The sequence below is a fragment of the Macaca mulatta genome, chromosome 18 (genome assembly GCF_049350105.2).
Source record: "Macaca mulatta isolate MMU2019108-1 chromosome 18, T2T-MMU8v2.0, whole genome shotgun sequence".
Lineage (NCBI taxonomy): Eukaryota > Metazoa > Chordata > Mammalia > Primates > Cercopithecidae > Macaca > Macaca mulatta.
Genome location: NC_133423.1, coordinates 79,007,946 through 79,032,939, shown reverse-complemented (window position 1 = coordinate 79,032,939; position 24,994 = coordinate 79,007,946). Strand labels below are relative to the sequence as shown.

Sequence of the window (24,994 nt, the reverse complement as noted above, 5' to 3'; positions counted from 1 at the left end):
CTCTTTGATTTCACTGAGCAGTGGTTTGTAGTTCTCCTTGAAGAGGTCCTTTACATCCCTTGTAAGTTGGATTCCTAGGTATTTGATTCTCTTTGAAGCAATTGTGAATGGAAGTTCATTCCTGATTTGGCTCTCTGTTTGTCTGTTACTGGTGTATAAGAATGCTTGTGATTTTTGCACATTAATTTTGTATCCTGAGACTTTGCTGAAGTTGCTTATCAGCTTAAGGAGATTTTGGGCTGAGACAATGGGGTTTTCTAAATATACAATCATGTCATCTGCAAACAGGGACAATTTGACTTCTTCTTTTCCTAACTGAATACCCTTGATTTCTTTCTCTTGCCTGATTGCCCTAGCCAGAACTTCCAACACTATGTTGAATAGGAGTGGTGAGAGAGGGCATCCCTGTCTTGTGCCAGTTTTCAAAGGGAATTTTTCCAGTTTTTGCCCATTCAGTATGATATTGGCTGTGGGTTTGTCATAAATAGCTCTTATTATTTTGAGGTACGTTCCATCAATACCGAATTTATTGAGCGTTTTTAGCATGAAGGGCTGTTGAATTTTGTCAAAAGCCTTTTCTGCATCAATTGAGATAATCACGTGGTTCTTGTCTTTGGTTCTGTTTATATGCTGGATTATGTTTATTGATTTGCGAATGTTGAACCAGCCTTGCATCCCAGGGATGAAGCCCACTTGATCATGGTGGATAAGCTTTTTGATGTGTTGCTGAATCCGGTTTGCCAGTATTTTATTGAGGATTTTTGCATCGATGTTCATCAGGGATATTGGTCTAAAATTCTCTTTTTTTGTTGTGTCTCTGCCAGGCTTTGGTATCAGGATGATGTTGGCCTCATAAAATGAGTTAGGGAGGATTCCCTCTTTTTCTATTGATTGGAATAGTTTCAGAAGGAATGGTACCAACTCCTCCTTGTACCTCTGGTAGAATTCAGCTGTGAATCCATCTGGTCCTGGACTTTTTTTGGTTGGTAGGCTATTAATTGTTGCCTCAATTTCAGAGCCTGCTATTGGTCTATTCAGGGATTCAACTTCTTCCTGGTTTAGTCTTGGAAGAGTGTAAGTGTCCAGGAAATTATCCATTTCTTCTAGATTTTCCAGTTTATTTGCGTAGAGGTGTTTATAGTATTCTCTGATGGTAGTTTGTATTTCTGTGGGGTCGGTGGTGATATCCCCTTGATCATTTTTAATTGCGTCGATTTGATTCTTCTCTCTTTTCTTCTTTATTAGTCTGGCTAGTGGTCTGTCAATTTTGTTGATCTTTTCAAAAAACCAACTCCTGGATTCATTGATTTTTTGGAGGGTTTTTTGTGTCTCTATCTCCTTCAGTTCTGCTCTGATCTTAGTTATTTCTTGCCTTCTGCTAGCTTTCGAATGTGTTTGCTCTTGCTTCTCTAGTTCTTTTAATTGCGATGTTAGAGTGTCAATTTTACATCTTTCCTGCTTTCTCTTGTGGGCATTTAGTGCTATAAATTTCCCTCTACACACTGCTTTAAATGTGTCCCAGAGATTCTGGTATGTTGTATCTTTGTTCTCATTGGTTTCAAAGAACATCTTTATTTCTGCCTTCATTTCGTTATGTACCCAGTAGTCATTCAGGAGCAGGTTGTTCAGTTTCCATGTAGTTGAGCGGTTTTGAGTGAGTTTCTTAGTCCTGAGTTCTAGTTTGATTGCACTGTGGTCTGAGAGACAGTTTGTTATAATTTCTGTTCTTGTACATTTGCTGAGGAGTGCTTTACTTCCAATTACGTGGTCAATTTTGGAGTAAGTATGATGTGGTGCTGAGAAGAATGTATATTCTGTTGATTTGGGGTGGAGAGTTCTATAGATGTCTATTAGGTCTGCTTGCTGCAGAGATGAGTTCAATTCCTGGATATCCTTGTTAACTTTCTGTCTCGTTGATCTGTCTAATGTTGACAGTGGAGTGTTGAAGTCTCCCATTATTATTGTATGGGAGTCTAAGTCTCTTTGTAAGTCTCTAAGGACTTGCTTTATGAATCTGGGTGCTCCTGTATTGGGTGCATATATATTTAGGATAGTTAGCTCTTCCTGTTGAATTGATCCCTTTACCATTATGTAATGGCCTTCTTTGTCTCTTTTGATCTTTGATGGTTTAAAGTCTGTTTTATCAGAGACTAGTATTGCAACCCCTGCTTTTTTTTGTTCTCCATTTGCTTGGTAAATCTTCCTCCATCCCTTTATTTTGAGCCTATGTATGTCTCTGCGTGTGAGATGGGTCTCCTGAATACAGCAGACTGATGGGTCTTGACTCTTTATCCAGTTTGCCAGTCTGTGTCTTTTAATTGGAGCATTTAGTCCATTTACATTTAAGGTTAATATTGTTATGTGTGAACTTGATCCTGCCATTATGATATTAACTGGTTATTTTGCTCATTAGTTGATGCAGCTTCTTCCTAGCCTCAATGGTCTTTACATTTTGGCATGTTTTTGCAATGGCTGGTACCGGGTGTTCCTTTCCATGTTTAGTGCTTCCTTCAGGGTCTCTTGTAAGGCAGGCCTAGTGGTGACAAAATCTCTAAGCATTTGCTTATCTGTAAAGGATTTTATTTCTCCTTCACTTATGAAACTTAGTTTGGCTGGATATGAAATTCTGGGTTTAAAATTCTTTTCTTTAAGAATGGTGAATATTGGCCCCCACTCTCTTCTGGCTTGTAGAGTTTCTGCTGAGAGATCTGCTGTTAGTCTGATGGGCTTCCCTTTGTGGGTAACCCGACCTTTCTCTCTGGCTGCCCTTAAGATTTTTTCCTTCATTTCAACTTTGGTGAATCTGGCAATTATGTGTCTTGGAGTTGCTCTTCTCGAGGAGTATCTTTGTGGCGTTCTCTGTATTTCCTGGATTTGAATGTTGGCCTGCCCTACTAGGTTGGGGAAGTTCTCCTGGATGATATCCTGAAGAGTGTTTTCCAACTTGGTTCCATTTTCCCCCTCACTTTCAGGCACCCCAATCAGACGTAGATTTGGTCTTTTTACATAATCCCATACTTCTTGCAGGCTTTGTTCGTTTCTTTTTCTTCTTTTTTCTTTTGGTTTCTCTTCTCGCTTCATTTCATTCATTTGATCCTCAATCGCTGATACTCTTTCTTCCAGTTGATCGAGTCGGTTACTGAAGCTTGTGCATTTGTCACGTATTTCTCGTGTCATGGTTTTCATCTCTTTCATTTCGTTTAGGACCTTCTCTGCATTAATTACTCTAGCCATCAATTCTTCCACTTTTTTTTCAAGATTTTTAGTTTCTTTGCGCTGGGTACGTAATTCCTCCTTTAGCTCTGAGAATTTTGATGGACTGAAGCCTTCTTCTCTCATCTCGTCAAAGTCATTCTCCGTCCAGCTTTGATCCGTTGCTGGCGATGAGCTGCGCTCCTTTGCCGGGGGAGATGCGCTCTTATTTTTTGAATTTCCAGCTTTTCTGCCCTGCTTTTTCCCCATCTTTGTGGTTTTATCTGCCTCTGGTCTTTGATGATGGTGATGTACTGATGGGGTTTTGGTGTAGGTGTCCTTCCTGTTTGATAGTTTTCCTTCTAACAGTCAGGACCCTCAGCTGTAGGTCTGTTGGAGATTGCTTGAGGTCCACTGCAGACCCTGTTTGCCTGGGTATCAGCAGCAGAGGCTGCAGAAGATAGAATATTTCTGAACAGCGAGTGTACCTGTCTGATTCTTGCTTTGGAAGCTTCCTCTCAGGGGTGTACTCCTCCCTGTGAGGTGTGGGGTGTCAGACTGCCCCTAGTGGGGGATGTCTCCCAGTTAGGCTACTCAGGGGTCAGGGACCCGCTTGAGCAGGGAGTCTGTCCCTTCTCAGATCTCAACCTCCGTGTTGGGAGATCCACTGCTCTCTTCAAAGCTGTCAGACAGAGTCGTTTGCGTCTGTGCAGAGGTGTCTGTGTGTCTTAGTTTACTGTGCCCTGTCCCCAGAGGTGGAGTCTACAGAGACAGGCAGGTTTCCTTGAGCTGCTGTGAGCTCCACCCAGTTCGAGCTTCCCAGCAGCTTTGTTTACCTACTTAAGCCTCAGCAATGGCGGGCGCCCCTCCCCCAGCCTCGCTGCTGCCTAGCCGGTAGATCACAGACTGCTGTGCTAGCAACCAGGGAGGCTCCGTGGGTGTGGGACCCTCCCGGCCAGGTGTGGGATATGATCTCCTGGTGTGCCTGTTTCCTAAAGCGCAGTATTGGGGTGGGAGTTACCCGATTTTCCAGGTGTTGTGTGTCTCAGTTCCCCTGGCTAGGAAAAGGGACTCCCTTCCCCCTTGCGCTTCCCAGGTGAGGCAATGCCTCGCCTTGCTTCAGCTCTCGCTGGTCGGGCTGCAGCAGCTGACCAGCTCTGATCGTCCGGCACTCCCCAGTGAGATGAACCCAGTACCTCAGTTGAAAATGCAGAAATCACCGGTCTTCTGTGTCGCTCGCGCTGGGAGTTGGAGACTGGAGCTGCTCCTATTCGGCCATCTTGCTCCGCACCATACTGGGTTTATATATTATATGTGGGTTATACATGTTTATATAACATATATTATACTAGACTCTAGCAACTAGAGAGCTGTTCAGAAAATACTGGCAGATGTGAAATCAAGCTGATGAATAACACGTACAATATAATCCCATTTGTTAGTATTAGTAAGGGAGGGTCTGAGGACATATATTGATATTTACACACCTAAATGAGCTTAGATAGAGATGTTGAAGGATAAATACAAAAGGATTAACAATGATGATTCCTGGCAAATGGACTGAAAGAGGAACGAATCTGTTACCTTCTTCATCATATACTTCTATATTTTTTGCCTTCTTATATGACATCTATAACTTCAGTGATTTTCAAAGGCCATTAACAAGATACAAACATTAACAAGTAAAATGTTATTTATCATGAATTCATTACTCAAATTAGGAGCACTATAGCTGAGCTAAAGAACAGTGATAGCAATACATAATATTTAGCATAAATATATTTTAATATGTATATATTTTCAAATGTTAATGTATTTCTAAAAAGCCCTTTAGAAAGGGTTTCAAGGCTGACTACAAATATGTGTTTACAGTCACTTGCCTAGATATATAAGAAAGAAAGATTGTTATTTGGTCAATGGAAATATTTTACCTGAATAGTTATGTTACTTATATTACTCATTCTACAATGGTAATAACATGGATAGAGGATCAGCAATTCTGGTATCAAACAGGTGTATTATCTTTTCTATTTTAATAATAGGTATAACCATACTTCCTAATAAAATTTCTTGTATTTATAACTTAAATTCCATTTATATGCATTATTCATTTTTAAAGCATTCTATTCACTTGCAATTTGTTTTAATAGGTAATTACCAGTTCTTTATATTCTTAAAATTAATTTATAAAAGTGTTACACAAAGGAACATGGCTAACCCTCATAAACTAAAATTCTGACATATTATCAAGCTTTCATAATCTGTTGTTACCACTATACAAGTTTTAGCTCTCATTTATCTTGCTTCGTATTATTTAGTTTTTAAAAGCACAAGCAGCATTATCCTTACAGATGAAGTCAGCAAGTCCTAACTGGAGGCCAGATGCCACTGAATATGTCCCGGTGAGCCCACATTTTGTGTTAATGAGGATGAATAAACTGAGATCTGGGTTCATAAGAAGAGAATGCATCTGGATGTGCTAAGAGGAGCACGGATAGAAGGAAGTACACAGAACATATGAGGTCAAGATAAAATCCACCTGTTTCCCAAAGCATGACAGTGGTTCCAGACACAACACATAACATACCTGTTAAGTCAAGAGTGAGTGAACTTTTCCTAAAATGTTCAGAAGACAAAGGCCATCCTAAGACTGGCTCTGTCCGCTCTCAGGCCAGGGACACTGGATACAAGGTAAGCCTGGCTCAGAAGCAGCCCTCATGGTGAACAATTTTACCTGTGTGCTTTAATTCCTTACATCCACAACACCAAGACCCCAGTCATCCAATCTCACTCAATAAGGGTTCACAGGCCTTCCTGGGGTCTGTGTGCAAATGAGCAAAAGAGAAATGTGTCCCCCAGGACACCTCAGCCTCTGGTTCTAAGCAAACTGCCATCAAGCTTTGAGTCCTCTAGATAAACTTGCAAGTGTTAGAGTGGGCCAGGCGCAGTGGCACATGCCTGTAATCCTAGCACTTTGGGAGGCCAACGCGGGTAGATCACCTGAGGGCAGGAGCTGGCTACCAGCCTGATTAACATGGCGAAACCCCGTCTCCACGAAATACAAAAATATTAGCTGGGCGTGGTGGCGCATGCCTGTAATCCGAGCTACTTGGGAGGCTGACACAGAAGAATCGCTTGTACCTGGGAGGTGGAGGTTGCAGTGAGCCGAGATCATGCCATTGCACTCCAGCCTGGGTAAAAAGAGCGAAACTCCATCTCAAAAAAAAAAAAAAAAGTGTTAGAGTGGGGGCAGAACCCTCCAAAAAGTTAAAAGTGTCAAAAACACTCATCATATCACTAATAATTACAACACATCCGCAACCACAGCATAACAACGTCTCATATGTAAACAAAGTATTTGCAGTTATTCTATTTTCTTTGCCACCCTGCAGTACGGGGACCCTGGGTCACTATGCTATTTTCTATCCTGACCACACCTTAAAGAGACAAAACAAAAAGTTTTCCCAGGTTCGAGTGAAAATGTGATCATTTTTTTTCCCTTGGCACTACCTTGAGGAGATATATATAAATATAAATATATATATATATTGCTTTGCTTAAACTGCAACTTATATGTGTGTCAAATGCAACCCAATCCATTCAGTTTAAAAGTCCTATTGAAAGATTTCACCAGAGGAGTGTGTATCCCTGGCAATAACAAAACTTAATTTTGTATCAGCATTTAATAGTCAACCTACTTAGAATTCATTCAGGAGCCACCAGGTGACCAAAGTACTCTGCTAACAAGTTTTCCTGCTAATTACATTAGCATATGTAATTTTCCCAGCTGCATTATGAAGACAATGCTAGTACTGTTAAAAAAACAAACAAACAAACAAAAACAGAAGCATTAGGAAACTAGGAATAAGAAGGTTACCTCATTTGTTGAGAGTTTTTAGCTATTTGTGCCAGAACCAACATTCACCCACCCAAGTCAGTCAGACTGTAAAGGGAAAGAAGTTTCCCAGGGGAACACTGTCTCCTCTGAATGTTCACAAAGGCAGTCACAAAAGTATAAGTCTTTATGATAATTTAAAGCAGTCAATTATGCTCCAAGTCCTTTCAAAACACATACGTATGCAGTACATACAGATTATGCATAGGACCCCAGTGTAGTATAAATGCTAACATAAAGATCATAAAATACAACCTCTCCACATTATAAATGTGATAAATAATTAAGGCATGTACTCTAATAAAAAATTAATCATGTCATTATCAATAATTTTTTTCTTGCTAAATGTATAAGAGATTTGGGGGAAATTAAGATGGCCTGGGGTCTCTAAGAATTGTTCAAAGGAGATTTAGTAGATGTCTTCCTTTCCTAGGAGATACTGCTGCAGAATGCACAGGCATCCTCACACATGCCAGGGGCTGGAGGACCACGCTCACAGCTGTAGCTGGTGCTCAGACAAGGACTCAGACTAATAACAATCATGTTTTTCCCACAGCAAACCCCCTCTGACAGGGGGTCAGATGACCTGTCAGATCCCTAGAATAAGGAAGCTGGTCAAGCCCCTCACAGATAGACATACAAAACACAGCCTGGAACGGTTCTGTGATTCTTCCCCATGTTAGATGGCTCATCAGAGGGACAGCAGGGCTAGGCCACAGGTCCCCAGTTGAAATCTCCAGCTCTTTTCCTTCATTTTCCCGGCCTCCTCAGTGTATTCAAAGCTACACAAGAAGCCACCTACAAAGATTTTAAAAACAAGCCTAGAGGAAGCTGAGGAGTACTGTTAGCACACTCCCTTTTCACAGCCAAGGGGCCTCCCTGACACCTTCCAGAAACCCATCACAACACTTTAAGAGTCACTGGATAACTCTACGAACAACCACCTCCATCTGCCCGCACTTTTTAGAGGAGATTCTGAACCTCTCACGCAGAATTGCTCCCGCAGTTCTGTTCTATACCCTTCCGCCGCTGCCTTAGGGTTCAAGCACACGCAAAGTGCTGAATCAGTGTTTAAGGGCAGCAGAACTTGAGGTTTAGGTATTAATTACAAAATCTCTGGGGCCTAAACATCTGCAAGGAAGGGACTGAATATATTATAATAAAAAAGACACTGCATTGCTGGTATGTTCCTGTCCTATGCACACTGCGATGTGATCCAAAGTATTTAACATCTGCAGTCTAATAGGGAAGGTACTCCTCATGCCCTTTTAACGTTCATAATTTAAAAAGGTTTTTAATGGCTTAATGTATTCAAAATTCATTAAAACATGTTGCCCTTTAGCAGAGCTGTTTTAGAATTAGAACACCTTTTTTTCCCTGGTAAATAAACTTAAATTAAAATAAATTATGCTCCACTCAATGAGGTCTTTGGCCTTTCTTCCTTCCAAATAACAGCCATTGTTAGATTAGCTCCCACATGGTCCCAGGTACCCGAGGGTCAGCCCCGTAAGTCCAGATACTTATTGCAATGCCAGTGATAATTCTGTACAGAAAAGACAAATACTACTAGGTTTGATTTAAGAGAAAATAAATCAGGTTTTGGCAGGGTTTAATTTCAGATTATTCCCATTTCAACCAGAATTATTTCCTTTTTTCCCACAAAAAGAAACTAAAAATAATAAAAAAATAGCGAGGTCAGCCTTCAGCTGAATGCAGGCATGGTGCCGTCGGGCTTCATGTAATGCCCCCTTGCCAAGGAACCTGTCACTACTCATTTCCAACATGAGAATCTCATTCACATATATTTAAAATGAGTCACTCTAGTGTTACCACTAGGCAAACACAGCGAATTAATATTTCAAAACCAATATGAACCTAAATTTAGTGACATTCAGACTGGACCGAGTATGACAGACAGGGTGTGCTACTACATAAGGCACAGTGGGAGATGATCTCAGGGCATAAGATAAAAGAAAACACACCACCGTAAATTTGTAGTTAGTACAAAATTCCCACAGTCAGGAATGTTGGGTCCTTACTGTGAAGGAACACTAATCCTTTGTTTATCCTCCATATGTACATATATGTTGCCTGCATATTCCCTCCCTCCAATACCCCCAAATATGTGTTTGTTTATGTATGTTGCTTGTTCATAGAAGAATCAGGCAAGGATACAAGAAAGCTACACAAATACATCTGTTCAAGTGCAACAGCACGACTGTCATCACAAAAAAATAGGAGATTCACAAAACTGCATACCACAATGGGATAAGCAGACACGAACAAAGACTGAGAGGTGAAATGACTCCAAATAGTGGCAAGTATGTCCAATATCTTCTGCCACTGAAAATACTGCAGATAAGATAGCTATAACTGCATGTTATCGAAGCACCTAAATACAACAAAATACATTTTAATGTAATACATATTCCAAGTTTTTATTACAGTTATGTAAAAAGCTCTAACTAGGCATATACCAGGCAGACACTCTATGCAGACAGATATTAAAACTCACTCACTCTTAATCATTACAAAGATGCAAGTTATAAAAACACTATCGCTTTTATAAAACATCACATTTATAAAAATGTGTATACTTCTTACACATCACATTTATTAAAGACTTCTAATACATCACTCCTATTCCCAGCAAGCAGCAGGCTGGCTGTGGATGGGATGGCTCTGCCGTTCCGACAGAACGTTTCTAGGATACCTGATCATACTTGGACTCCTCAGGAACCCAGCAGTCCATGCTTTACTAGTAAACATCTCCCTAGATCATAAAGAAGGTGCATTTTTAAACTAAAAGCAAAGTCAGTGCTTACAGTCTCTAAGTAGTTCACAAAGAATTATATGAAACACATACACACAATTCAATTATCAGCATAATTAAAAAGGTGCAATCGCACACGTGATGACAAGGATAAACCTGGAGAGCATTATGCTACGTGGAATAAGCCAATCACAGAAAGACAAATACTGCATGATTCCACTTATAGGAGACATCTGAATAGTCAAATCCATAGAGACAAAAAGGAGACTGGTGGTTGCCAGGGTTATGGGGAAGGGGAGTGGAGAGTTAGCGTTTAGTGGATGCAGTGTTTCAGTTTGGGAAGATGTAAAGATTCTGAATAAAACTAGTATTTGATAGCACAACAGGGTGACAAAAGTCAATAATAATTGTACATTTAAAAATAACAAAGAATGTAACTGGATTGTTTGTAACACAAAGGATAAATACTTCAGGTGATGGATACCCCACTTACCCTGATGTGACTATTACACATTGCATGCCCGTATCAAAATATCTCATGTAGCTCATAAATATATATACCTACTATGTACCCATATATTAAAAACAGATTCTGGAGATTGGCTGAATGTACTTAACATGATCGAACTGTATACTTAAAACTGGTTAAGATGGTAAATTTTGTTACTAAACACAGTAAAATTAATAAAAAATATCATCTCCTACTTCTCTATTCTCTATCCCTTCCTCTATTTTTCTTCATAACATTTATCATTTATCTGACACTGCATATTGTATACACGTGTTGTGTGTGGGTATGTGTGTAATATGTATGTATTAGAGACGGGGTTTTACTCTGTCAATGCTGGAGTGCAGTGGTGTGATTACAGCTCACTGTAATCTCCAGCTCCTGGGCTCAAGTTATCCTCTTATCTCAGCCTTCCGAGTAGCTGGGACTACAAGTGTATGCCACAGTGCCCAGCTAATTATTTTTAATTTAATTTTTTGTAGCAATGGAGTCTTGCTAAGTTTCCCAGGCTGTCCTCAAACTCCTAGTATCAAACAGTCCTCCTGCCTTGGCCACACGTATATATATATGTTACCTATATACTCCCTTCCTCCAATACCCCAAAATACATAAGTCCTGAAGGCAGAAATCTTGTCACTCTACTGGCAGGGCCTGGAATACTGCCTGGCAAATATGGATGCTCAATATGTATTTTATGGATAATTTTTTAAGGCACAATCATTATTTTTTCAAATATTTTTAGGTATATTAATTCTAAAGAACACATTTTAGTTAAGCTTTGTTTCACTCTCACCAATCTTAATTGCTTAGTCATTAGTTTATAATAATCCTTCGTTAGCTCCTGAGGCCAGTTATTAGCAAGTTACTTAACCACAGTTAACCAATAACCAGAACACATAAAAAGAAGTATCTCCAAATAACACATAAAAAGCCCACTGTGAAAATTAATCTAACAACATCACCCATTTCTCTGTTTCAAGTAGCTGCTATTCAATGGCTTGTGATATATAGTCTGCACATAATTTGAGAATATAGGATACATTAGAAATCACAAACTAAATTGCATTTTGTTTAACTGGATGCTGAAGTAATTTTAACTCTCTAAAGTTGCCCAACTATAGCTGAACTGCAAAGTTGGAAAATAATTGGATATGTATATAAAGCTTGACGGACGCTTCTGACTATAATCACTTTTTACAATAACCCATATTGACAGAGCATTTTATCATTGTGAAAAATGTCTTTACAGATAAAATCTCAGCTGATCTTCAAAACCACCTCTGATAGAGTCAGGGCAGCTGTTGCTGCCCCAAATTAGAGATGAAGATGTGGAATCAGGGAAGCTATGTGATTGGATCAAGGTCTTGCATGGAGAGCTTGTGCATATATTTGGAAATAATTTTCAGAAGCATAAGCAGCAAGAATTTTGGAGTTGTGTTACTATACAATCCTTGCAGAAATCCAACCAGGTAATGAGATTGTGTCTACAAGCCACACAGGAAAATCAATTCCATTTCACAGATGATGGGCAATAAATAGTGATCTTGCCATTTTAATACAAGAAGCTAAATACAGTTTCATGGGTGTCACCAAAAAATGATAGGACAGGTGTCACTGATGCAGCACAGAAATGAAAACAGAGCTTGGCCAAAATAAACAGATTTAACAGATGAGAACATAATGCACAACTGCAAGGAATTCTATCAGCTCACATTAGAAACCATGGTTCTCAGATTTTACATTTCCCAGATAAGCAATATTTCTAAAACATTGGGTAATGAGGTTGCCAGTGTCTAATTCTTCTGAATGAAAACATTAAAAGACAAAAATTTATCAAATGATAGTTAACTCTGATTGACCATGTGCTATATGTGAGAGTTTGTTCTAGGCAACTGATATTCATTAGCTCATTAAGGCTCAGAACAAAACAATGAAATACATATTATTATCATCACCTCTGTTTTATAGATAAGGCAACTCAGGCCCAGAGAGGGTTAGCAATTTTTCTCTAGTCCTGTGTCTAGTGCCAGGCAGAGCCTAAACTAAAACCTAGGTGGCTGCTCCCAGAGCCTGTGTTCTCAACCACTGACTCTGGCTCTAGCACTATTATTTCATGAATTGAAGTGACATTTTAACACAAAACTCAGGCAGGAAATCTCAGAGTGAGTCAGTCCTTCAAATTTATTCTACTTCACTGTAGTAAAAACTTATACGTTCTCCCCCTTTGCTCAGATTTTTGGAAACGTAATAGCAGACCTTCACTGCCCAAAGAATAGTACTTGATAAGCATGATTATGGAGTATTTAGACAAGGATGAAATAAAAATGAAACTGAAAGACTTTCAGGGTAGAAATATCCGGTGGATCATCTCATCAGAAAGAAAGCAAGAAATGAATCATAGAATTTCATACTGAAGAGATCTTCAAGGTCAACCAGCTCAATCCTCTTCTGAATATAGAAATCACTTTCTACCATGTCAGGTTATGCTTGAACAAATCAGCCACAAGAAACTCACTTAGCTCTTATCGAGTTTACACAGGTACCCTTTCCTCCCCATCCCCTTCTCAGTTCCTTCCACCATTCCTCATTAGTTGCAAAAGGTTCCATACCCTTTCCTATCCTGATTGCCCTCCCCATGGGCAAAATCTATTTTGTGCTCTCTCTCTTAAAAAGCAGGAACTAGAAATAAATGTGAGAATTATGGGAAGCCTAAACAGCACTGGTAGATTAAGGCTATCACCTTCTTCAATATGGGCATTTTGCTTTCCTGATGCAACCTAAGATTATTTTAGGATTTTTTTTTTTTTTTTTTTTTGCAGAGGATGGTGAGGCACTAACATCACAGGGATAATTAATACAAGATGGATGATATTGCAGATTCATTTGCATTGAAGCCAATTCCTCAATCTCTTCTTCATACATATTGCTGCTAAATTGTATTACTCTAATTCGAAGCCAGTACTCTTGGCTTTTCGGAACCATACAGGAAGGATTTAGATTTATTCCTATTACGTATTACCCTATTAGATTCATCAACCATTTGCCGCTGGCCAAGGATGTTTTCCACTTATTGCTGCAGAATGCTCCTCGTCTCTCCCAGGTTTTTGAAATCCATGACTCGCTCTTTAGGTACTCTAAATGCTCACAAACCATCTGAATAACACTTTGGGACTGATGCCAAATTTTCAGTCTATAATTTACAGCATCTTTTTCCCTTTAACTTGCTCCTGCTTCCCAAAATTCCACACAGATCATCAACAGTGATTACTGATATTACCTGCAGATTTTCTCAAAACCCCAGGTGAAGAAGGGTGAACTATATTTCTTTCTATAGCAAAAAGTCTCATTTGACTTCACTTTCCTCACCTTTCACTTTCCTCACCCACCAAACATGCCTCACTCTCTTCTTTCTAACTTTGACCCTTTCACCTAACATATCTCCCTCCATTTTCTGAGGGTGACTCCATGCCAGCGCAGGGCACGACCAGACCATGCATCACGAACAACACCAACTGCAGGCTGCAAACAATTAAGAGGAAAGGGGGCATCATCATTAGGTTTCTTGGCTTAGGTGAGGTTTCATACATCGAGGCACAGTGTAGGCCTACAAATATCAATTCAAAATTGGTTTTCATTTCTTAAAAATAACTGTCAATCTATTATGAAAAGTTACTTTGTTTCTTTGAGCATTATCCATTTACACATCATGCAGCAATATCAAAAGGCTTCCTGAAAACACAGACACATGCATTATAATCAGTGGAAATATATACAGCAATGTGTCAATAGCTGAGATGTACAGACACAAAACCAAAAGAAAAGGCAAAAATGTGTTTAAAAAAAAAGAACAGGACTGGAAACATTATGTAGGTGGGGCTGCTAGTGACTAAAATTGAAACAGATCACATTCTCTCTCCAATCTAAACAATGAAAATCTTTTTTTTTTTTTTTGAGATGGAGTCTTGCTCTGTCGCCCAGGCTGGAATGCAGTGGCTCGATCTCAGCTCACTGCAAGCTCCGCCTCCCAGGTTCATGCCATTCTCCTGCCTCAGCCTCCCGAGTAGCTGGGACTACAGGTGCCTGCCACCATGTCTGGCTAATTTTTTTTTTTTTTTTGTATTTTTAGTACAGATGGGGTTTTACCATGTTAGCCAGGATGGTCTCGATCTCCTGACCTCATGATCCACCCGCCTCGGCCTCCCAAAGTGCTGGGATTACAGGCGTGAGCCACTGCGCCCGGCCTAAACAATGAAATTCTAACCTGTTTTTGGAGAGAGAGAGAAACCATATATTGCCATGCCCAAAACAGGAATTCCTAACACTAAAGTGAAATAACACTAAACTTACTTCTTACAGAGTGAGGTTGGAAGTGGAAAGGAGCTCACGTAGGCTTCACTTTCACCATCTGTATTATGGGGATCAAAGAACCTGCCCTGGAGAATTCATAAGGCAGTGGTAAAATAACAGATTTGAAACTAATGCCTATCGTGTAAAATGACAGAGGCAGATTATCCACAGCTATTGTTTGCATTGCAACAAATGATAAGATAAAACTGTTTTACAACAATGACAGAATTTATTCAACTAAATAGAGGAGACGACGAGGTTTGAAGAAGACAGACGAGAAAGGATTGGGAAATTCCCCTTTCTCCTTAGAGCTACTACTCAGGGCTGTGGGAAATCACCAGTTCAAAACAGCAGGTCTTATTCCAGGGACCAGACTGCCTGCACCAAGGTGCCAGGAGGATACAGATGTGGGGTCTGAGGAACAGATGAAAGATGTACAAAATAGCAAAGCACACAGTCTGCTAACCCAGGCCAGGCCTTGTACTCAATAGCATGTATCCCCAGAAGAAAAAAGTACCTGTTCCCTTTTCTAACAAAAGTCTTTTTTAAACTACAGAATTTTCGAACTTGTGGAAATAGTATAATACAAATTATGAAGAAAAAATTTAAAAACAAGCTACAATGGTTAAGGTTTAATAATTTATCTTACTCCTACCAGGTGGAGTCTGACTACGCTAAGCATTTTTAAAACTTCAGAAAGAAATGAAACATTGATAAATGTATTCTTATCTAATGCTATCTGAATAATTAACTAACACCGTAACAGTTTATGGAATCTCTTCATCTCAGCACACAATTCAACACAGAAATTTCTCATTTACAAGATAAAAGAACACTTCAGTATCCCAATATACTGTCTCTCTCCGCTTCCTACCAGAGAGTAGTCATATGAAACAACACTACAACCTCGAATTGGGCAGTTTCTTCAGGTTTTGATTTTTGGAAGATTTTACACTTCTCTCTCCATTAACCCTACTTTTATTTAAGTTGCGGAACGGGTTTAGCACAATTAGAAATTTATAATCTAAGAAACTAAAGACTGCACCCAGCACATAAATCACTCTTGCTTATGACACAAATGGGCCCAACTCATTAGACAGCAGACCTTCCATTAAACACCCACCAATGAAAACACATCTTTAAGGCTATCTCTAAGACGGAATCTGTTATTCCAGAGCCCCTCCAGGCTGCAAGCACATTCACTGTGAACATAAAACAAAGGGGCCCAAATAAGAAAGTCTGACCTATTAGAGGACACCATTAGAGTAGACAGTTTCTATAAACTTCACAGACAATTCCTATATGAACTATGTGGTACTCAGAGTAAGAAGTAAATTAACAATAGGAAAAAGGGTGGGGGCAGGCTGAGAAACCCCAAGCCTGGAGGTTACTGGTCTCCAAGTTCACAAGCTGTTAGCTGACTATTCACAGGCTAAGGGCATTTTCTGTTCATACACAGGTTTTGATAGAGCTAGGGGAAGCGTGCTAGTCATCTGATCAACCCCAGTGCTGCCAGTTAACACCCGGAGAGACAATGACAATTCATTGTAGGGTTCCTTATACTCACCAGCACACTTTGTTCTCGTCCTGAGAGCTGGCCCAGGAGAGCCAGTGCCACCCTCCCCTGGCCTCGTCAGAAGCACACTAATCTCATATTCTGTATCTGGGTCAAGGTGTCCAATTTTATAGCTCGTGGAATCCACTGGCTGCCGGTCATTCCAGCTCCCACTGGCCGTGCAGTACTCCACCTCCCGGGCCACAATGGGCCCATCGCCATTGATGGAGTTGGCGTTGAGCTGTATCCACAGGTAGGTGGCTCCTACGGAGGCGAGCTGAGGTGGGGCAATAGGAACAGGTGGTTCTGAAAGGCAAATCAGAAAACTGTCTTTCAGATTCTTTGTCTTCAGTCTTAAAAGAGCTAAACATGCATCAATTATTAAAATGTAGAAGATAATAAATTTTGGGAATAAATTGATAAGAACAATTTTGTTTGGGTTAATAAGAAAAAACATGTTGATAAAGATTTTCACTGCATTCAAAGTTGTGAAATAAACCATCTTTGAACACATAAGCTTATTCAAGTAGGCATAACCCTAATTTGTTTTAGGACACCAACCACTGTGCATAGCATATGCAAATTAGCATATCTGTTACTTTTTGTAATGGTGAATTAATACAGAAAATATTCTCAAGACAAAAACGCATTAAAGTGATGCCTGTTTTAGGATACTAATTACAGTATCTTGAGAGTGAGTCAGTTACACAGATATCAAAGGATTTTTTTTTTCTCACTAAAGTTAACTGGTAAAAGTTCTCTCAAGTCGTAGTATTTAAGCTCTAGGAAGCATTCATTGTCAATCTCCTTATTGAGAATGTCTTCAAAATCATCAAAGGTATTAGTTTCTATATCATTAAATTGTTCCCTTATATTTATATTCCAAAGGTATCACCGCTTTAAAAACATGGCTGAAATTATAGTTTATCTCATCAAAAATACATTTCCAGGATGACTCGTTTTCCCAAAGTAACTACCACAATGAACTCATTCTGCTACAGGAGAATCAAGCATTCTGGATAATGAAGTCCACCATTGCTGCCACTCAGGGAACTTCCAGTAATAAGTCTTACTAAAGCAGTGAATAGAAGGGAAAGCTCTGAAGCAAAAAACATACCATGCCCAGCTTGATAAAACTAAGAAATCACTAGCAAACACACTTTACAACCCAAGAAAGTCCCTCTCATTGTTTAAAATCTGAGACTGACTCTTTTTCTATATCACTGTCAATCTTATCATAAATCGTATTCCCAGTATATTACTTAGATGCCTGTTGAAAGGCTCTCTAGGCACCAAATGAAGGTATTCCACATGCCGCTGTCACTGTGGATGACATCACACATGATAAATGAGATAATTGTACAAAACAACATATTTCTATCTGAATAAATCTCCCTCTCAGAAAAAAATAAATCTAGTGATTTTTTTCAAAGACTGTATCTATGGGTGGTTTGTGCCTTTTTGGCGTGTTCTGTTTTTAACTCCTCATTTTGCTCATACAAATGCAAGGAAAAATAAAATCCGCTCTATCCTATTACTGGAATATGCTGGCTTGCTTGCTGAAATTTCTGCTACCCTCTTGCATCCTCTTGCATGGCAGACACAGCTAATCGATCACAGCCATGTTTCCTGCTGAAGAGGACCTCAGGGAAGCTAGCACCATGTGAGGTTTGCACCTGAGATGATACCGGGTTAATTCCTAGACCAGCTAAAACCAGCAACACTGGTTCCCTTTGTTAGGTTGGTTGTCTTAGTTCTTTTTTATATTCAAGGTGGGATAAATCATACTGACTTTTTTAAATTGCTGGGGAAATCTCATTCGACTAAGTCAAAATAAGACACAAACTGTGAATGAATTTTACTTCAGAGTAAAACATAATGTAAATTTACTAAAATATTGTTCCTGTTGTTTATAAACTGAAACTTTGTGCTGGTTTTTCATTTCCTTAAACAGCTCTGCCTTAACTCACAATGATTTAACATCAATTCATATCATTAGGCGATTCCTTGAACCGAGACATGAAATGGGCCTTTATGGTACATCCTAAGGCATTTATGTAGCCAGGCTGAAAGAGCAGTTAATTACTTTCGAGTTGCAAATGCTAGCAAGGGTTGCTGAACTGCCATTCAAAATAAAACTCAGGGACAAAGTCACAAAGGGTCATGAGTACACTCACTCATTTAAGACATTGTTACTAGTATCCTAAATTAGATGGGACTTAAATGCATTTGTTTCCTGATAATATTTTCTATATTAATTCTCCATTAAGAAAAATACCAGATATACTAAATCAAATGAAGGATTCAACTAGAACCTGGAAATAATTGGGACAGACATTCAAAAGGACTTTTGGTTTACAGAAGAATCAGCACAAGAATAAGGCAACATTTAAATTTTCATTTTTAGACAGAATCTTGCTCTGTCGCCCAGGCTGCAGTGCAGTGGTGCCACCGTGGCTCACTGCAGCCTCCGCCTCCCAGGTTCAAGTGATTCTCCAGCCTCAGCCTCCTGAGTAGCTGGGATTACAGGTGTGTGCCACCACAGCTGGTTAATTTTTGTATTTCTAGTAGAAATGGAGTTTCACCATGTTGGCCAGGCTGGTCTCGAACTCCTGACCTCAAGTGATCCGCCAGCCTCGGCCTCCCAAAGTGCTGGGATTATAGGCGTGAGCCACTACGCCCGGCCAACATGTAAATTTTCAACAAATTTTCCCAAAGGGAAAGGATGAAAGAGGTAAAGAAGGAAGGAGGGAGGAGAGAAGAATCTTAATCTGTACAAAGTGATAAAAAGCAATTTAAAATATTTCTTAATTCAAGTGAAAGAACACCATAAAACTATTCTAAATCAAGCCAGTAATGAGAGTACTTACATGCACACGGACATATATCTAACTGATATGCATATGTAAATGCCTGATACATCAATAAATATGTCAGTATCATATTTAACTGTATGAAATATGTTTACGAATGAAATACAGAAATGTAACTAAGTAGGGTATTGATATATATGCATATACACATGCATTGTAGAGATTATATGAAATACTTTTATGTCCTTGGTTACCAAAAGTAGCTAGACATGAAGAAAGATGACAGTGATGGTTAGTCAATTAAAGGACTTGGTCTTTATTTGGGAGGCTGGCCACAAATCAGTGTGTGACGTTAAAAAGTTAAAACTCTATGGACTTTAGTTTCTCCCATTTGTAAAACATTAGCACTCCAAATATTATATGATATATAAAGAAGTGTTAAATTATAGACAAGTGGCCTAAAACCGTTAGTGTATATTTTAAAGTAATTGCTTCAAGGTAATAACTTTATAAAACTAGTAGTATCTAGCATGCTATATCATTAAAAAATATATGTATATACAAAATATGGCCATAAAATTATAACTGCAGAAAAAGTTAAATTTCATATTTGAGTCCTAACTGCATGCAAATTGTCATGAGCTGTGGCAGTGCGCAGAAATGGAAATAAGTCCCTGGAAATTTTTATCACAGTGAGCCAAGATACTACTACACTGTCGTAAGGCAGGAAAATATGGTGCACAAACATGAATACGAACCCATTCATTCTTTCTAGTTATGTTAGCTCTGGTAGACTAGAAATTTATAATTCACTTATAACTTCCCACAAGTTAACTTTTCCACAAAGTAATTTTTAGAGATACTACTAGATTTGCATCCCACTAATCAATAACATGGGTAGTGGCAGGTCACAGTGAAGCAGTATAGCAACTGAAAGAAAAGGAAAAATAATCACAAACAAATGAACCAAGATGAAAATTAAATAACGGTAGTAATAATGATGATGATGAGAATGATGAACTCTAAAATGACAAAACAGTTTGTAGGCAAACTAGTGTCCTTTTTGTACATCATGATGCCTCACTTGCCAGAGCACTTTCAAGAGGGTAAGGTGTGTACCACAGGGAAGAATCTTAGTTTTGTTACAGACTTTAAACCTAAATATTAGGCTGGTTCAAGTCGCACCACAAATAAAAACATGTTAAGAATCTGCTGGGACAAATACATTATCCGAGTAGGTATCTTAATGTGCACTTCCTTATGCCGAACATCAGTCACCGCTGCAGACGATCAATTCTTGAGGTGGCCTCACTGGGGTGCACTGTCCCCCATAAGCTACATGTGACTAACTAACATTGGCAGTGGTGATCTCACAACAGAGCACATGGCTGACTCAGCTGAAGGTCTTATAACAGAGGCTGTGTCCCTGGATATTCTGACTCAATATGGGTGTGGCAAGAGGGGGAAGGAGACAATAGGTGGTATTTATATTTTCAAAAAGTTAGAAACGTAGTTCTCACATCCATTCTCCAGTGAAGACCACTGACAGACTGGATCAGAGAGAAGTTTATCCCTGTCCTCCTCTCCCTTCCCACCAAGGGCCTGTCAAGCATCCACCGCTCACTATGTACACTGTTCTAAGTGTCGTATATATAATATACACTTTGCATTTGATCTTCCTCATAGCCCTATAAGGTAGATAACATTATTATCTGATATCTACCTTACACACAAGGAAACAGCAGCATACACAGGGCAAGCCATTGGCCCACATCCACATACCTAGTTCTGGGATTTGAATCCAGCAATCTTTAAAGTTGCCTATCTTGAGAAATGTGCAGATAAAAGCAATACCACATAAGAAACAATTTTTGTTTAAGAGACAGGGTCTCACTCTGTACTGGTTGGTTGGAGTGCAGGGGCACAATCACAGCTCACTGCAGCCTAGAACTCCTGGGCTCAGGTAATCCTCCCACCTCAGCCTCCTAAGTAGTTGGGAGCATAGGCAGTGCCACCACACCTGGCTAACTTTTTTTATTTTTAAAAATTTTTGTAGAGATGGGGTCTCAGTATGTTGCCCAGGCTGGTCTGGAACTTCTGGCCTCAGTTTCCCAAAGTGCTGGGATTATATATGTAGAAAGGTCAATTTTATGTGCCATATTTAACAAATGCAGGGAAAACTTTTCTTAAAGCAGGCCTCATTCTGTTTTTCTAGGAAAAATAGCAATGGCTTGCCACAGGTTGTCTAAAAATGCCTCATGGTACACCTCGAAGTCGAAATTATCCTGTCTGGGACCAAAAATTGTCTTGGTGGCTTAATGCTATAAATTCCTCAGCCTACAAAAAACCCATTAAACCAGCTAAAAGAAACTTATTTCCGCTTTCTATTTTCCCTCATCCCCTACCTTCTTAAATATAATGACTCAATTTTTCAGTCATGCAAAATATAGTAATAGAACCTAACTGGAACATTATGAATGTTAACACAGTATTATCAATATGGCTTGTGTGATATGACTGAGCATTTTTATACCGATATTGCTTCATTTTATTAACCACCCTGCTATCATAAACACCCTGGCTGATGAATATTTGCATTTTAAGTGATTTTCTATAAGTAAAAAATTCTATTCCTTAAAAAAAATTTATAGGTTGTAATCTCTGTATATAGAGCCGGCATATACTTTGCCAAGAACACATTCATTGTTTCGTATGCAACTAAATCAACATAGATAAAATACATTTTTCAAAAATATTGTTCACATGCAAAATCTGTACTTAAAATGCAATCCATCAGAATAGCCTGTCATCAAACCACTGTTCAGAAACAGACAAGGGTAAGTTTGAGCTTTAAAGGGATAATGAACTAACAGCCACCTAACATACCTACTTTAGAAGAATATTCTGGGGTATAAAAACACATTAAATACCTTTAACTACCAACTCTGCATAGTTTGATATTCCAACACCTCCTTCGGTGCGAATCATGCAGCGGTACTTTCCGGCATCTCGTTTGGTGGTATTCACAACATTAAATGAAGCAATGAAGCGTCGGGAGCTGGACACCTTGATTTCCTTCAGAGGAGCATCTCGTACATCAATGCCCTGTATCAAGGGGGATGAGGAGGACAAAAAAAAGGCAATATAAGCTGTCAGAGCAAAACAGTCAGACACCCAATGGCATATTACCTATGCTATTTTCACGCAGATCTTAGTGCAGTTGTTTATTACCCACGGGCAGTTGTGCCAGGAGAACAGCTGAGCAGGAAACTAAAATTCTGCCATGACCAACACTTTAAAGACTGAGCGATGCAAAATTAAGTGTGAAGAAATTTTTGGTTTTGCCTCTTCAAAACAATAATTATGTTGAATTAGCGCAACGGGGGAGTAAAAATACAGAAAACTTGTTACTTTGTTCTCAAGCTATCAACATTTGGTCTTAGAACACTTTCCCATTTCCTTGTTCTCAAACTATCAACATTTGGTCTTATAGCACTTTCTCTTATTTTTATGCCTGACTAGGAAATAAAAGTAGCTCACCCACTACCCTATTACTGACCTCATTTTATAAATGAGATAATAAACATGGTATTAAGAATAACATTCAAATATAAGTTAGGTTTTAGAGTACTCCCTATTGAACAGGACTGAAACAATAGCTCGACCCTTTTGACATTCTTCCTGGATATACAAAACCAAGCAGAAGTAGGTGCCTAGTAACTATTAAATGGCATTCCTGTGTAACAAGAGAGGTTCCTCTCTACATCCCGTATCCCCAGGACCACATAAAGAAGGTTCCGCAGCTGGGGCAGTTTGGTCTTTTATTATCCCTACATATTAAGTAACCCTTTTAGTTATGCACACTTGGAAATCCATTTTATGCTTCCAATAGTTTAAAGCCTCAAAAGCAGGTTAGAGATTTTAGCTGTCTCTCTTGTGCGTGCCCTCGCTCTCATGCGCTCTCTTCTCTCTCTCTCTCTCTCTCTCTATATATATATATATACATATATATAAAGTTTCTCACACCAACAGTCTTCCATAGACAAATATGAATATCCAGCCCTGAAAGCTGAAAACATGTGTGTGTGTGTGTATTTCATAATCAGGAAAAAAGGCTATCTTTAACATGTTATTTATAAGTATTAGTAAAAAAACAATGGACAAAGACCTCAAGGCTAATACATGATTATTATGCCAAGCATAATGCCCAAGCACTATGTCCATTATTCACCCAGCAACCACTCTTGGCATCCCAACCAGGTGCTATCACTATGTCAAGACAGCATGATTACAATGGTACACAAAAGAAAAGTGGTGTCTGGGTTTATGGGCCTGCAGTTGTTTGGGGTGTATAGGTTTAGAGTGAATACATAATCACAAACGATGGCCTGGGTGGTTTAGGAAAGATGAGCTGGCTAGTAGAAACCCCGTTGCAGACCAACTGCAGATATAGTAGATGTGGGAGGCTAGTCTGAGGAAGTGACATGTGAGTTGAGATCTGAAGGGTAAACAGAAGCTAACCAGGCAAAGGGAAAGGGTGGGAGGGGAAAAGCATTCTAGTTACAGGAAATGCTATAGGAAGCTCAAGATGGTGAGAAAGAGATGGAGGCTCTGGATGAAGTTAAGGCAGCCAATGGAGCTAGAGAGGTGGGCAAGCACCTCTGTACTCAGGGACTTGCAGGCTATATTAAAATGTTTATATTCATAGCTACGAAAATGCCAGCCTACAAGGGAATAGAACTCATCTGTATTACCCAGTGATTTATATTATGCAAAGTCCTTTAAAGGTTTTTATCTATGATATTTTCATTGGCTGAATCTCCTAAGGGACACAAGTTTGGGAGTTAGCCTGCACAGCGTGCCAAACCTATAGTGATCATCCAGAGTGGTTAACCTTCATAGAGCCTCACTTACTAATCTGTAAAGAGGAGATGATAACCCTCACTGTCAGGGCTGCTGGGAGAACTCACAGGCATATGCAAGGACACAGGCATAACGACTGGCACCATGCAGCCCCGCCCGAGCATTGGAACACCTGAGGGATGAATTTAAGGAGAAAGGCAGAGTGGCTATCAAAGTACCACCTTTATTACTGATAAACCTGAGACCGAGGAGTATGACTTAAGAGTACAGGAACAATAGGCTTGCTATTCCTGAAGCACAGAATTAAACAGACTCACCAACCCAGTCCCAGGCCACACTAGAAAACCACGAGGCCTCCCATATGTTGAGTGCTGCTGTAAAACTCACACGATGGAGGGACAGGGTTCCCATAGGCAGTCAGCTCCCCAAAGAAGGGGCTGGGCTAGGCATGCTCAGCCCTTCCTCCCAGGCAGCTTCAGCTTGGGCAGTGAGAAGGCAGACAGGAGTGCTGCAATAGTACAGTTCCTGCCACTTGGAAGGAAACATCAGGAGTGGGGAAGAACAGTTCCATCAACAGTATCTTTAGTACTATCTGTAAAACAGTCTTGTTTATACCATAAAATGTCATAGGTCAGAATATAAAGTCCCACATATGTCTGTGTTTTTTTCACTAAATGCCCTAAATTTGTTCTCATAGACACCATCAAGTTAAAAAATGAAACAAAACCAAATTTAGCATTTAGAAAGGTTCCTCTCTGTTTTCCATAGATATTCAATCTCCGATTCTCACCCTACTCCAGGAAATAAGCAAATTCTAGCCCTAAGGATAATCTTAGACATACTACTCCACAGTCTTGTTTCTAACTGAAAAAGAACCACCTCTCTGGTTTTTGAAGGGAAAAGAAATTAAGCCACAAAGGCAGATTTCATATCTGTAAGTATTTGTTTATTAACAACAACAAACAGGCCTTAGGGCTATCTATCCATTTATTTATCTATTTACTTGTGGCATGAATCCTATAACAATATACTTTTGTAATAATCTCCT

The 24,994-nt window shown here is 39.4% G+C and overlaps 1 protein-coding gene across 50 annotated transcripts in view; it reads right to left on the bottom strand.

Moving 5' to 3' along the window:
- PTPRM (protein tyrosine phosphatase receptor type M) overlaps positions 1-24,994 on the bottom strand; it is an 829,686-nt gene that overhangs the window by 431,199 nt on the left and 373,493 nt on the right. For 21 of the 50 annotated variants that reach the window (XM_077975162.1, XM_077975163.1, XM_077975160.1 and 18 more), the window contains 2 exons: positions 22,014-22,188; positions 16,283-16,576 (listed from right to left, as the gene is read on the bottom strand). In XM_077975162.1, coding sequence (XP_077831288.1) covers positions 16,283-16,576; positions 22,014-22,188 — 469 coding nt within the window. Of the gene's footprint in view, positions 1-16,282; positions 16,577-22,013; positions 22,189-24,263; positions 24,436-24,994 lie in introns of those variants that run through there. The other 29 variants (XM_077975174.1, XM_077975178.1, XM_077975175.1 and 26 more) reach the window with 2 other exon arrangements.